A 16,291-nucleotide genomic window follows, 5' to 3' on the forward strand; every position below is an offset into this window, starting at 1 on the left:
TCTTGAACTTCCTCCTGTCATTCTCACTCAGCTCTTCCATCAAAGTGTGATACTGTCCACGTTCGGCCCTCAACTGTGGGTGGAGCATGGGTCTAAACCACCAGTTGTGCTTCCTTTTCTTCTTAGGAGGCTCTTCTTCTTCAGGATTGGCCAGCATAAGTTGATAGGCAGTGGCCACCTCAGCATCTCTCATCATCTTCTGATGGAGCAGCATCATCACTCCAACATTATCAAAAGCCTCAGACATATCAAAATTGTAAATATTTAGTAGAGATGTTGTTCATACAGCAGCTGAGGAGGGTCTGAACCAGGTAGCCAATGGCTGGTATTTATTTAGTCGGCAAGTAGCGCCAAGCGGCGGCAATTTCAAGCCAATTTGGCGACCTTTGGCACAAACTAATCACCAATTGGCGCAAAGTAGCCGTCTATTGGCGCGAATGGCGCCAACAGGGTGAATTTTGGAATCAAATGGCCGTGTAATGGCGCAAACTGGCGCGAACTGGCGCAACATTTTGGAGCAAGCCGGGTGGCATTTGGCGCACGCCATATGGCACCCAGTTTATTCCACTTGGCGACACATGCCGAGCGGACATTAATTCGGCGCCACAGCGAGCCACTACGCGCCAATCACATAATCTTTGGCGCGAACTGGCACCAACTGGCGCCGGCCCAGTGGACTCCTAGCATGAATGACTCAATGAGGATGACTGGAAGAGCTCCAGAAATTTCTTTTTCGTGTGCATTGATACTTGCTAGTAATATACAATTTCATAAACATTTTCTTTGTATCACTAAAAGGCTCAGTCAGATATAACGCAGCAAACCGTGCTTTTTTAAATAATTTTATTATGGTGACGGAGAGTCAATACGCTTTCAATTTCTGTATTGTGAGGCACAAAGTTCAAAGTTGCTATTTGTAATAGTTTATACGTTTAAAAAACGTTTATTGGCATACATCTTTAACGATAGTATTCATGACGGACAGAAGAGTACAATATAAAGAGAATGATATACTTTCAGCACACACACTTTTGAAAGACTGGAATATTAGAGGAAATGAAAATGGAAGGTCGTTATTTAAAAATGTAAGGACTTTCGGCACAATAACATAGAAGGAATTCTCACAAGTATATATCAACAACAGATATTGGAGCATTCTTTGTTTCATTACGAACAGTGTATTCACTGTTTGACATGATATGTGGATAATAGGACATTGTAATATACACATTTGAAATACACAAGTCACAGTCTACAAAATAGAAAATATATTTCTCCTTGTAATAACATGTAAAAACAAAAAAAAGTCTTCATGGAATATATTAAAATACGTTAAAACAAAGCTTGTTCTCTTATTTGTTAATATCTGAACGCTCAACATTATATCTGCATACATAGGGTATATATAGTCGGTAGAAATTTCAGTACCTAATTTTTAATGTCTGAGTTTAATCATGCTATGTACAGAAGAGGGCAATCAAAAGTTTGCATCCTTCAATAGGCAATACTTCAAACTATTAATGATAATGGCAGAGCTTTTATGTAAATAATTTCCTCACTGCAGAGTATTTTGTAACAATTCGCAATCATATTTCACACTTATATATTTCAGTATTTTATGTTTACAGAAGAAGTACTACTAAGGGTCTATGTTTTCCATCTCAAGTTCGATATTTTGTCGTAATATACTGAAGAGACGATTACATTAATGACATATTGGGATTATGTTTTAGTAAACAAAAACAAAAATCCAAAATAGAGGGACTTATAATGATGAGTCACTATTCCACAAGGTACAGTAAATTACTATGACAGAATACTTGGTGAATTATTTGTGTATAAGTACTTTTCCTTACTCCACCAATGGTGAGAGTTTTAGGAGGATTAACATCGTAAATATAACACACAATTAGTCCTATTTCTCTGGATAACGCCTTGAATCTCACGTCTTTCATAGTTTCATTTGCCTTTTTGTATTTTTCTAAAAATTTCAAATATAATCTACTTTCATTGCAATATGGTTTATACATTGTAGTGCAAACTTTGTATTTCTTTCAAATCCATATGGATTGGATTATAGGGATGAGTAAAAATGTATCAAATTAGCGAGCATGTACAGCTACATTTAAACTAATTTAATTTCACTTTATCTTTATTTTACGAACCATGATAAAATAACATTGTATAGATATAATGTATATAAATCTGATGGTAAATCAAATAAATACAACAAATATTGATAAAACTAATATTTTTTATTTTATTTATTTTTTATTTCCAGGCAAGACGAAAACATACAAAACATCACAAGGTTGACAAAATTATATAACATAAACATAATGATAGTTAGCATCAGCCAATGCCTGAGGATCACCTAAAAGAATTTACAATTCTGTCTAGAGGCTCTCCACATTGGCTGGTGCATACATAAAACAAAATACAAAGATAGGGTCAACATAATTTATAAATGAATGTGTAACTAAAACTAACGGTAATATACATGTAGATTAAATAGTGTTAGAATTATTATCAAAAAGGATTGAAAAAAAAGCTGTTCAAACTATGCATGTATGATAAATGCATGCTAAATACTTTAGACATGAAAAAAGAGGGCTATAGAAAGAGTGCTGAAATTACTCTTGAGTTGATTTCTCCAAAATCTTTATGATCATGTTTTAAGAATTAAAAAGTAAACTATATTATCTTAGATCAGGCTTATGTACAAAATCATGCATGATACTTGTAAAGCCAATGCAATTACTGATGAATTCACTTCAAAGTGCAGCAATGTTTAATATTCTTCATTCCTATGAAACCCTGTGTTGACAATCTTTTACATCAAATAATATATTTCAAACTTTAAACATTTAATGCCAAACAATATATAATATACTTCCAGTAGCAATATAAATAGCAAACCTTTAATTTCATGTATAAAATGTATTGCACAGCCACAGGCTCAAAGTAATTTACCTATCATACAGTAAACTCATATCAGATATACATGTACGTACACAATTGCCCTTTATAAACAATGGCAAGTAAAAGGTAGACATTAGATTCAATGTGCTATCCTAGAAGTGTAACTCTGTACATCAAGACAGGAGTATTCATATACAAATGTATAATAAGTTTTTGTCTGAAAATACTTCAAACCCCAACAATGATAATCAATAGTTTAGGAATCAACTGCCTTCATTTATTATAGAACATTTTTACATGTATATACACCAGCATGAAACTTTGTATACCGTACTAGCACAAAAAATTGATCATATGTTGTGAACAATATAATACTGGAGCATTAGCACTATTAAAAGCCTTACCTGGAAATTACCCTGGCACACTTTTATTTCAGTAAGCAATTCATTTGATCTAGATTGCTATTCTCCACCCAGGGGTTAATTGGATATCGAGTAGGATGAACAAAAGGAATTGTAGTTTGTACAGCATTATAAGTGTCTGTAAAATGTTGTCTGACTACCGATATAATCCTACCAAGGGAGCGGAGAATGTGCAAACATTGTGTGCGGGCAAGCCTGAATCTGCTTTCAGGGATAATGATATTTATGTCAATCGATTAATTGGACATTGTAAAGGTATTATATGCGATATCAACCCACAATACGATTCAATTTACAATTAAGAAATTTGGTACATGGCATAAATACAAATTGAGAAAAAAGAATTTTAAATAATTTTTATTTTGCATGTACAACCATCACACATCTTTTTACAGAACTGTCTGTAACTGAAAAGTACTTTCAATAATAATTGAAAGTAAATGAAAGAGAGCTTTAAACAATAAATATGCATGGTGACGATTGACGTCATAAATTGCTCAGTAAAGATAACACGAAGAATAAACTGAAGAAAGTAGGACTGAAAGGCGAAACAAATTAAATAAACTTGTTTGTAATTGCTAGAAATAGGCAAGATTATGAACCTGAGGCTGATATATAAAAGATAATAGTGATATTGGCTGGCTCTCATTTCTGGGAGTATGAATACTGAATATGTTGCTCTTAAAAACGGATACTGCCCTCATCTCATGACTCTGGGCAATATGATTCTTATATCCTCCTCAAGGCCATCCAACAATGGAACTTTGATTGAGCTACGCAACCATTATACACTAAAGTCCTCAATAGAGAAGCATACAATTGCATTTCATTAAAGGGGATAGTTGAGTTTTGGTACAGAGGGCAATACACAAATATTTATTTTGGTGAGATAATGAAAAACTGAATGTCAAATTTGAAAGAGGTTACAATTTATTTGACAAAATCATCTGTTTTATCAAAATCGGTTCAAAGATGGCTGAAATATCAATAAATATAACCATTTCTAATATTTGTGGGGCCCAACTAATATTTAACAATTTTCAACCAGCCGTTAAAAAACGAGATAGCGCGTTGGTTATAATACACACAACCAACCAAACCATGTATTGTTATTATTATTATTATTGTTGTTATTATTTGAAATTAACGGTCACAGTATTTTTTTCAAAGTGAAGCTGGATTGGTATGATCGGATTTAATCTAAATTTCACACATTTGGGGTCTAAAATTACCTTCATAGCAATTGTAGGTCCTAAAAGGGCACTAAAATGTCATAAATAAGAATAAGAGCAATAACCATGCACTCTGAAGGCATTTGCAGTCTTAAACAAGAACTCAACTGTTCCTTTAAGTACCAAATAGCTCATCAGCGAGATGAATTTGACCAGCCTTCCTTAGAACACCCTTTAGGGCTTTGCACTCTATGGCCCTGGTTTGCTTCTTTCTCCAGTATCGGAGCATTGATAGTGTACCCATGTATGATACATCTGGATTCTTCATGTTTGTGTCGACATAACGTTGGATATCATCTGGCTCGAAGCCAAGAGCCTTCCCGAGTTTATCTATCTCATCACGCTTGCCAACTTTTTGAGCAACAGTGGTCAGCTTTTCGTCAAAGTCTTCCTGTCTACCTGAAATGTTCCTGCAATAAATGATATTTTAAAAAATATGTTAGTATGTTTCTTATTACCATTCCATTCAAATTTTATTGATTACAATCCAAACAAATATGATCATTCTCAAATGTTTGGTTTTAACATTGGATAACAAATTTCAAAATTATAGAGTAAAAAAGATAACTAAGTGTAAGAGTAAAGATGACAATAACCAGGAGTGAAACAAAAATTAACGTACTACGTACTGCATGTCTCTCCTGAATTATTTTTCTTTTTTCTTTTTTCTTTTCAAATAAAAAAAAAGGTAAAAGAAAAGAGGAAAAAACTCAACCTGACAGTAAAACAATATATACAAATAAGTTTTAATGTTTACTAAACCCTCCTCACGAGATGACCCTATTCCGAATCCGACCTCTTGGGAGACAGCGAGCATGGGACGACAAAAAATATTGCTTTTTACAATACTACATTAAGCGAAATAAATAATATGGCTAAAAAAACATACAACAACAACAACAAAACAATCAATGATCTACTAATCTCGTATATGGGCGATCTCTAACATTTAACGACTCAATATAATTGCAAAGTCAAAATATATTAATTGCATTACGATAAACAGCAATCTTAATGAAAAAGGTAAGAAATTAAGAGGTCAATTAACAGCAAGACTTGAACTTTATAAATATATATATATATATATATATATAGGCGTGAAGAAAATGGTCTAGGAACGTGAGACGTAGCTGTACTTTACAATTTTATTACGAGCTTTCGGCTTGTGAGGCCTTCTTCAGGTTCTGAAGTGCAAACACATACAAAAATAAATACATCGTATGAACAAATATACATGGCATACAAACTTAATATCACTCAATGATAGTCAAGCATCATGAACATAGCAAAAAATAGTACGAGAAATACTTTCGAAATAAAATTGTATAGTACAGCTATGTCTCACGTTCCTAGACCATTTTCTTCACGCCTACATATTCTGGAACACCCGTTGTCATGTCAGATTTAAGAATTCTCGCACTTTTATATATATATATATATGGACCCTAATTTGCCTGGACAGGTATAATGCGACGGACATTCATTTTCCCCCATCTCCTCTAAATTTGAAATGTTATGATTTTGATTTTGATATATGTACCATGAGTAACAGTGACATTAAATTAATATTTGTGAGTCAGCCTCAAACTGGTTTTAAATCACAGCGTACGAGCAGCATTCAATTATATATATATATATATATATATATTGGACTTTAATTGTAAGATATTTGAGCCGAGTTTTCCCTTCTCTTCATTTAGACTTGTTTCTAATTGTAAACTTAAATTGCAACCAATCAGAATATATTTAAGGAAGATAATGCCCACTCGCATCCTGCAGTTTTTGCAGCAATTTGAATGTCATTTACCTGGCAATAATTTCAATATATGTAATAAAGTTGGCTAAAATATCATTGTAAAAATATTATTGGATCAATAAAAACTTATCAACACACACACACACACACACACACACCACAGTTGGTCATTTTTTAAACAAATTGTATTGGGGAATTCGGGCAAACTGCTCCCTTGCCTATCCCTCCTCCAAAGCCATTGGTGATTTCAGGTTTATACCTGCATATGCTATGATCTCAGTCTGAATCTACTTGCCATGCTGATAGTATTAAAAGTGAGAACAATTATTATAACTTACTCGAGAGTTTCACCTGTACTTCGATTTGATGTTTGCGGTGTCTGTGAACTTGATGCACCTTGCAGTTGTCCTGCAAATTCTAGAAACAGGAAAAAGTAACATTGAACTACATGTACTACTCGTTATCCTATATATCACCAATATAAATTCTCAAGGAGGACTTTTTAGTCTTAGTTGACAGACCATAATCCTTTTCAAAGTTATGCATCATTTATTAAATTAAGATCGGTAAGAGTTTATTAGATGGAGGAAATTACAAAATGGCTCCAACAAGAGTCTTACATCTCCTTACTCTAGCCGCAAACGGAGACAATACATGTAGGAGCGCATTTATGGTAAAATTTCACTTTGCTTGTGCCTCAATCAGATGATGGTAATGCAGTGGGAATGACTATAAAGAGAAATACAGAGATCTAAAAATGATGAAAATAAAATAAAGTTGAAATTGAAATCCAAACCTTGTAGTATGTTTGTATTAATGCACAGCTTGTACTGAGACATGGATATGATATTGCGTCTATATATAGACGATAAAGGCAAACATGTGCCTGATTTGTGATGGTCACGGCAACAAATTTAATTGCCACATTACTTGATTTAAGATAAAGCCCAATTCTGATCATACAATAAGATTGAGGAAGGATCTATCTGGAAGTAATGGTTAATTGCCTAGTACATAGGAGCTAGTGGACACTGTGAGGTTTCGAATCATCATCTTGATATTTACTGGATCCAGCTTGATGAAAAACACATGCGCTGCATATAGGAATTAGTAAATGGGACTACACAAACACATGGAATGACTGTTTGGTCTAAACAAGTCAGGTTGTTCTTGTCATTTTTCTCAAAAATAAGGGCATTTGAAGAACAATCCTTTTGAGGGGACATTTCTATTATGAATTTCTTCCAACCAATATAGCAAATAATACATCTCACAAATTGATTCTTCACCTTTACCAGAACTCAAACTTGTCTTTAAACCAAAATACCTTTATCTTGTGTGGAAGCTTCCTCTGTTCTGTGAGGTGTTGAGAAATCCAAACGAAATACGAATTTGACCCGTAGTTTCTCAATTTGTCCTACTTTCAGTAACACTAACACACTGTCTGGCTGGTTGGGAAAATCCAGTACAAAGGGCTCACAGATCCTGGCTCCACTCATTAGTATTTCAAAGGGGACAACCTTCATAAATGTTTGAAAAGAGAAGGTAAAACAATATTTTAAAAACCTAATTTTCCCATATCAATCATCTAAAGTGTGCATTATACATTATTGTCATCCAGTTAACTCCAGCAACCATTATAAACCATTCGCGAGTGCTTGAAGGAGCAATTCCCGCACAAACTGTGTGTACAATTCTCAACTCCCTGGGGAGCATTCCAGCCAGGCGTTAGTTGACACTCAACAATTGTTTGACCAACAATGACCAAAGTATTAATAAATAATACTCTCAGATAACCCTTTTTATAAAGCAGGTACATGCCCCCTATTTCAATCAAGCATAATTATAAAAATAAAAACGGTTATGACCTATCAGTGTCTCAATCACGTGTCCTTGGTAAAGTGTGCACCCTCTATCAATCTAAAATCAGCTCAGAAACAAAATCTCTTGCAATGTTCAGTTGCTCCGACCAAGTTTTTAGGAGAGCGATCATTTACTTATGCTGCCCCTGCACCTTAGAACACCAACCTATCTCATGTGAAAGAAGCATCCACAAGTTCTAATTTTAAAACTCTCCTCAAAATGGACTTGTTTGAAAAGCATTTTGACTCAAATAGAGAAGGGCAATTACAGCACCTGTTTTTCCTTTCATATATTTTCTACATATAAATATAGCATTGTATTATTATGACTAGAATTATTATTAATAGTGGAAGTATTATTGTCATTATTAGGTGGTCTGTCATCGAAAATGTCATCGACAGACCACCTATCGATTTCGGCAGATTTTTCTTTCTTCTATATTATTTCTTTTTTCCAATTTCTCTCTCAACTTTTTTGTGCAGAAGATAACTCAAGATCGATCAGGTCACTTTCTTTCAATTTTGAGACAGTCATATGTCATTGTCATAAGACGTGACAGCAACATTTTCAAGTTTATCATGACGTCATCGAGGCGTCATTTTGTGAATGATCGTATCTTCATAACGCATTATGATTTCTCATTCATATTTATCATGATAAAAGTAACTATCCGTCCGGTCAATAAATGCGCGCGTATGTGCGCGCGCAAAATTTCAAAATGCTCAAAATCATTTTTAAATCAAATTAGAGTACGTTTTAGGTAATTTCAAGCACTTTAAAAATGTCCGAACGCAACATAACATAAAACCTTCTTTTTTGGCATGATATTCCCCATTTTTGTCTGAACAATTTAATACTATGTTTATCTCTTTATGACCATCAATAACGGAATGAATGTCGGCGTTCAAGATAAATGTCCGTGCGCACGAGCTCTTGTAATACAAAGCATATATATATATATATATATATATATGAGGGGGGAGCCTACGGTATACAATGTGCTCTTTGGGATGTACCCGGACCCCCATTTTTTCCTATTTTGACGGAATATGAGTCAGAGATATGACTTTATGTCTCATTTGGCTATCAAGTACATCTTGACGTCATCATTATGGCCTTGTAACTTCAAATACGAATTTCCATATTATGACGTCAGCATATTTATGGAAAAACTTATTGTATCTCTGTAAATATTGATCGATTTCTTCCAAATTTTGATACGTTGTAGCTGTGACAATTCTTAACAAGATCGACGTCCACAGGATTTAGTAACATACCACCTAATTTGTTCAATAACGAATTAAATTTCTCGTTATTATTATCATTATTATTATTATAATCTATGGATGGATATAAACGAAGTTGCACTCATATAGGTGGAATAATTATTTTTACCGCATTTTATGGAATGATTTTGACAATGATTTATTCCTAATAGATCTAGATAATAGTATAAATTCTCAGATTTTATTGAATAATAATTTCTGAGTGTTATTTTTGCGTGACTGTTAAAGCCTGTGTATGTTACTATGATAATGAAATAGGGGACCTACGTCCTTAAGTCATAACTGACAGTAATGAGGATTAATGCCTCATTAAAGGGCACTGATATACCTGATCGACACGGTTTTTATTACAGGGCCTCACAGTAACAAGGTCATTGCTTAGCCACTGAATCATGACGGTACGCAGCGGGGGCTAGGGTACGTCGCCGCCCCCACAAATACACAAAACTAAGAAAGTGCAATAATTTATCAATAATTCATTGTATTCCCGGTTCCCGACAGGATAAATTCCTCTGTAGGGCCATGCATTATGGTTCAAGGCATGTCCACATAGAGGATTTTTTTTTATGTTAAGGGTCGGGGCAAAATGCAATGTTCAACAACTAATAATCTCAAGTTGGATATCCTTTTAGATGTTCAGATTAAAATATGAGCCTTTGTGTACCTGTATGTTTTGAAACAAGTAGAACAATACACAAGATCATCCGACGATGCATGGATTCAACTTTGCTATTCAGATAACCACAATCTTTAAACACATTACTAAACTTACAGCAGGTCCTCCGATTAGTGTCGCGTTTACGTAACAGTTCATTTTGAGATCACCTTCTGCTGTCTGTACAAGGACCTGTAATTCCATATGGGCAGGTATGAATTCGTGATCCCCTTCTTGGCTTTTTACCACCTGTTACCAAAGAAAAAAGAAATAGGCAACAGAGGAAGCCAATCATGGTTCTTCGCTCGATGACTTTGTTCTTTCACATTTCATAAACCGAGTAACTGCCCCCCCCCCCCCTCAGCAACCCCTTGGTGCCCCTTTAATACTGAACTGATTCATGTTGTTCCACTGTTAAACAATAGTGTGCCAACATTTAACTTTTTCCATTTCCAACTGGGCAAGATTGCATGTTCTGAATGTAGGAACACTTTTCTACTGACATCTATACGACCGCTTACAGCGTAGCGGTAGGGACAAACATACTCGTCGAGTTGTACAGGCATAGTTGATATTCAAAGGGAAATTACAACATAACACACTTTTTGGAAGTGCTTTCATATATGATATATGTCAGTGTGGGTTAATTACTGAATGTGCAAAATATGGTGGTTTTAGACAAAAGTACACAGGTTTTCTGCTATGCCACCATACTATTAGAGTTATTCTTTTCAGTTTGAGCAAATTGATAGAAAATCACCTAGCTAATAACGGATATCTATGGCAGGGTTTTACAACCAGGGAGCCGCAAGGCATCGCTGAGGGTGCCACAAGAGAAATTTTGTTATATCAAAACATATTTTGGAATAACATCAACTTCATGAAACTAAAGTATCAGAAACTGAAAGATGACCAAATATATATCATATTAATGTGCATTTTGACGAGGAAATAACATTTGAAAGATTAGCAGTGTCCTTAATACAGATTTAGAAACATGATTGTTTCGGGCAGCAAGGCAGGCGCGGGTCCAGGATTTTCCAATAGGGGGAGGGGGGGGGGGGAGGGGGGGCGGAAATTTGAAAATTGTGCAGACCATCTTTTCAACTCAACATACCACTACTGCCAAGGTCATATAAGAAGCACCATACCGGTACCTACAAGCAGGCACAATTTTGGAAAGGGGGCAGGCTCACGTCACGTCTCTTGTCCGATATCAACATTCCCCGTATTAAAGTTATACACTTTTTGACATTTTCATCGGGGGGGGGGGGGGCTGAAGCTTCTTGCCCGAACAAGTAATTTTCTGGTTTTACAATTCTGCTACTAAGCGGAGCAAGCGAGCAAAAATTTGAGCATAATATATACTTTGTGAAAGTGTTATTTATCACCAAAATATACGATAAGAGATATTAAAACAATCATATTCGGGCACCTCGCTTCCCCCTCCCCCCCCCCCCATTAAGCGCGAAGCGCAGAAGCTTTGACCTTTCATTAATTGTTAAAGAAGACGATTTGTTGTACCATTCTCGACTCTTATTCTTTGTCTGAATTCAGTTCCCCCCTCCCACGCAAAGCGCAAAAGCTTAACGTTTCATTAAATTATTACAGAAAGAAGACGATTCGTTGTACCGATCTCGACTCTTAATCCTTGTCTGAATTCAGTTTCCCCCCTACCGCACGAAGGGAAAATGAAACAATCATGATTGTTAGATTAGTAGAAATGAAGAAAAAAGAAAAGAAAGATCTTTTACACCAACCATGGATAAATCACGGCCGGGAGCGTCATTTGATAATGTTGTGTTATTGGACGAGGGGGCGTATCGACCAAGCGGGATTTTGCAATGTTAAATGCTGAAATTATGCATTCTAGAAAAATCACTAAGCCCAATATGTCCGTTCTTTCCGCTATATTTCTTTCTAGCTATATTTCTAAATTTCCTGGGGGACGTGTCCCTCTATCGGGCCCAGGATATCTGCCCCTGTCCATGATTGCGACCAACATGACTTCAAATACAAACACAAGCGAGCGGGGGGGGGGGTCCCTAAAAAATCGCAAAGACTCATCCAGCGGATGAATAAGCGGGGGGGGGGGGGGGGGGGGGGCGGGAGAAGGGGGGGGGGGGGTTAGAAGACATTTTTTTTTTTGGGGGGGGGGGGGGGGTCACAATTTTTTTTAATTTGACATTTTGCTCCGTTGGGGGGAGGGGGGGGGGGGGCAAGGTCACCTTTTTAGGTCAGCCATTGGCATAATTTTTTTTATTTTTTTTATTACAAACAAAAAAAATTAAAAAATGGCCGGCCGGGGGGGTTATGTTTTTTAGTGCACTTTGGGCGAATTTAGGGCTGATTTTAACATATTTTTTGGGCCGCGTGCCCCCTGTGCCCCCCCCCCCCCTGGATCCGCCACTGCTTTTTTGGAGATGCCCCCCCCCCCCTGGAGCTCAAGGGGAGGGTGCGATCTTTCAAATTTGTGAGGGTCCAAAAAAAATTAGTGCTCACCCCCCCCCCCCCCCCCCCCCCCCCCCCCCCCCCCCCCCCACCTACTGAGCGATTCGTTGGGCTACGCGATTTTCAAAGCTAAAAGACCCTGAATCCGCGCCGGGTCACTTAGCGCCATTTAATTGTCGTCCCTCCTTTCTCACCTGACTTATTCTTCCCCCGGCCCCCCCCCCCTCCCACACAGTGTTATCTAGGATACGCGCATGCATGTTCCCTTTCTTTGAAAGCACCCCTCTATCTCCGGTGTGTAAAGTCAGTAAGGGCCGGATTTTTTGTTTATTAGGGGCCGGAGTATGTTGCGTGAAAATTACACCTTTTCCGGAGATTTTGGGAACACAAGTTCGGTCCCTCGGACCCAGGAGGCGCTTATTTTTTTTTACACAACTTTTTAGCCATTTTCGCGAAAAAGAATCCAAGAAGTGTTCTGGTGAAAGAGTCTAGATTGTCAGCGCACTATATTATGTGCAAGCACGTACACCCAGGGAAAGGAAGATAATAGAAAGGGGAAAACGAGGATAGTGGAGAGGATATGGAGAAGGAAAAATAAGAAAATACATAAAGGAAAGAGAAGAGGATAAGTCAAAGGAAGAACATAAAAATACATAATTGAAGAGCTTTTAAAGAGGATCATAGATCTAGACTAAGGAAAAACAGGGGAATACAAGAAGGAGAAAGGAATCTATCAGATTAAAACAAAGAAATAGATGACGAAGGAGAAAAGGATAGATTGAAGGGGAAACAAAGAAAAACAAGCAAAACAATACGGGCTTTTGACCTCAGAGTAGAAAAGTTTGGGCTAGAAAAAACTGCCTTGTTTTTGTTGTTATTCCATTTGTTCTATTGTAAGCTAAGTCTTTGATGTATGGGGTACTGTTTCTTCAGTGGGAGGTAGTCTCCATAATGTTGACCCTGTGCCTCGATGTACTGTACACCAACTACAATGTCTTGTAACAATTTGATAACATAGTATTTGTTATGTTGATTAGTTAATGCTCACTCTAATAATTCGTATTTTTCGAAAATTATGTACAAACAGTATATTGTGTCAGATTCCCCAACTTCCAAATCAACTGCTGCAACAGTAATTTACCTCACTATTCCCTTTGATGTCGTCATAGAGGTGTGCATGTAGAATGACAGGTGTCTTCTGCAGGGCTAAGTTCTTTTCTTTAAACGGCCGACAGCACATCCTCTTTTCTGGGTAGAAGAAATCTCTGAACAAGAACTTAATCATCATCCATGAAAAGTGATTCATCTTCAGTTTGAGTACATCTGTTTTGATGGTGCAGCTAGGTACTCCAGATCTCGACAACATAATTCGTTCTTTAACAACTGCATCTATATTAAAATCAACAATTTGGGAAAGAAAATCAAGAAATGTACGGCTCATTTAAGCTAGGAATAAACATATTTGTTATAGTAGTTCAATAACAAGAAAAGGCAAATACCTCTACATAGAGTCATTGTTATTCAAATTAGCAAAGTTTTGATACTTAACCCTTCAGACCAATCCCTCGAGAAATGTGTCATTTTTATAAACAGCCTAAACACAAAAGTTGATCAGGGGCAGTATTCTTAAAACTAATGTTTAAGTCCAAGTCCAAGAATTGACATACCTTTAACAAAGCTCTAAATCGGTATTATGAAAACTATTTTTAGAGGATATTATCTTTTTTTGTAGGTAACTCCCCGACATGTCTATTATGGTGGTTCGATTACCTTAGAATTAATGTAAATCAACAGACGAGGCGGTGAGACGTGATTTAGTTTCAACCATTTTAATACCACACAGCCCAGTCTCGTATCTGATGAAGTGTAATGAAGTGTAATCTTATTTCAAGTAGTACAATGATGCCGTTATACTACATCTCCTGCCCAGTATTTAACAGTTCTTTTCAAGTTACATTAAAACACAATTTGGAAGTGCATGGGTGTATATGTATTTTTTTTAGCCAACTTCTTGTTTTCATACACAAACTTTGTATTACATTATCTAATACCCCTTGTGAAAAAATGTTCAGTACAATCCTTTATCTTGATTTCTTCAAACCTATTTTATTCATGCTTCCCTATTATCTTCTATATATTCAATCGATGTGGTTGTTTGACTAGTCTACCAGAAGGGGTATGATATCCCAGTGTTGTTTTAGGGACCTGATTGGAAAGGGCGTCCCTACTTCCCTTGGTAGGCGGGGGATTGCTCAGGACCTACATTGTCGTCATCATCGAGAGGGGTTGAGGGGGGGGGGGTGGTAGATGGCTTTGTTAGGGTCGGCGACATCCAGGCTATGAAGGGCTACCAAGGCGCGTCTATTTCGTCTCACCCTACCATTATCCGTTTGGATGATGTAGGATCGTGGATACGGGTTCCACTGACCACTTGACCACGTCGAGCTTGATCTTGGATCCACCCTCCATCACCTTGCAGTAGGGTCAGTAAGAGTAATATGTCGTCGGTTGTAGTTCAGTGTCTGATTTGAACGGTATTTCTCACTTCTCACTTTTTCCAAGTCCCGAGCATGGACTTGTGGCATAAGTGTATCAGGTAGAGTGGGGAGTTCAGTTCGCAGTCTCCGTCCCATGAGCAGCTCACATGGCGCCTGACCATTCTAAAGTGGTGTCGACTGTTAACTCAGCAAAGCAAGGTCGATATCATCATTCTTTTTCAACAAGGCTTTCAATGTTTGTACACCTCGCTCCCCCCCCCCCCCCCCTCCCCCCCCCCCCCCTCTCCCCCCATTTGCTCGAGGATACCTTGGTGAGCTGGTAGTATGGACAAATCCATACTACTTCGTGAATTTCCGGAAAGTCTCATTCACGAATTGTGGTCCGTTATCCGAAATCACCACTACAGGGACACCGTGTACAGCAAATATCTCCTTCAAGAATTTTGATCAAGGCTTCAGAAGTGTGTCCATGTAGCCCTTTGACTTCTATCCATCTTAAATAGTAGTCCACTACTATAAGAAACATCTTTCCTTGATACTCGGAAAGGTCCATCCCTAGTATTTACCAATGACGCAATGGGAAGGACGAAGTCATCAGTGGCTCTTAAGATCATTTCTTCATCTGACTTCGAGAGGCCTGGCCACCAGACCGGCTGTCGAGCTCTGGCTCTGCACTTTGTGATGCCTAGATAACCTTGATGTTAGCGCTGTAGGATGTCTAGTCTCGGAGCCCTGGGAATGACCCGTCTTTCATCATACAGGAGCAAATCATCAATCACACTGAGGTGTCCCCTCTGTTCAAAGTATTGCCTGATGATAGGGTTGTGTTGCATGTAGTCAGGCCATATCCTTTCTCACAATACTCTCTGATAACACACATTCTTTATCAAGTCTCTGTGCGTCTCTAATCTCCTCCAGTCCCTGGTCTGTTGCAGGTAAGGTGAGGGTAGATGAAGATGCAAAAGCTTCGGTCAGTTTGTTTAGCTCAATGTCCTTTGGCTTTGGGGATGCTACTGGTGCTCTTGAGAGGGCGTCTGCTGTACTTGGCATATTGCTTTCCAGGCACGCATTTCGTGGTTGCATCATATCTCATTAGCCTTAGTAGAAAATTCAGCCAGAACTTTAATGGGTAGAAATCTGAATTTTATGACCTTACTTAAATAAATTACTATTAATATGCGAATGAGTGAATTATAAAAAAAATGT

The 16,291-nt window shown here is 37.3% G+C and overlaps 1 protein-coding gene across 1 annotated transcript; it reads right to left on the minus strand.

Annotated features, from left to right (window-relative positions):
- Positions 1–4,649: 4,649 nt before the first annotated feature.
- LOC105441805 lies at positions 4,650–16,135 on the minus strand. The gene is made up of 3 exons (XM_030978593.1): positions 15,949–16,135; positions 6,671–6,749; positions 4,650–4,986 (listed from the first exon to the last, which is right to left on the minus strand). Exons 1-3 carry the CDS (start codon positions 16,133–16,135, stop codon positions 4,692–4,694), a joined length of 561 nt encoding a protein of 186 aa, XP_030834453.1. The 3' UTR covers positions 4,650–4,691.
- Between the last annotated feature and the right edge of the window lie 156 nt (positions 16,136–16,291).

The sequence above is a fragment of the Strongylocentrotus purpuratus genome, unplaced genomic scaffold, assembly GCF_000002235.5.
Source record: "Strongylocentrotus purpuratus isolate Spur 01 unplaced genomic scaffold, Spur_5.0 spur5_scaffold_1, whole genome shotgun sequence".
Lineage (NCBI taxonomy): Eukaryota > Metazoa > Echinodermata > Echinoidea > Camarodonta > Strongylocentrotidae > Strongylocentrotus > Strongylocentrotus purpuratus.

What these genes read in the sequence shown, in the direction of transcription:
- LOC105441805 (XM_030978593.1), bottom strand. Translation starts at nt 16,135, where the DNA reads ATGCCAAGTACAGCAGACGCCCTCTCAAGAGCACCAGTAGCATCCCCA. An exon ending in AGAATGTGTGTTATCAGAGA is followed by an intron (nt 6,750 to 15,948) that starts GTATTGTGAGAA and finishes TCCTGTTTCTAG; the next exon opens with AATTTGCAGGACAACTGCAA. An exon ending in AGTACAGGTGAAACTCTCGA is followed by an intron (nt 4,987 to 6,670) that starts GTAAGTTATAAT and finishes CATTTATTGCAG; the next exon opens with GAACATTTCAGGTAGACAGG.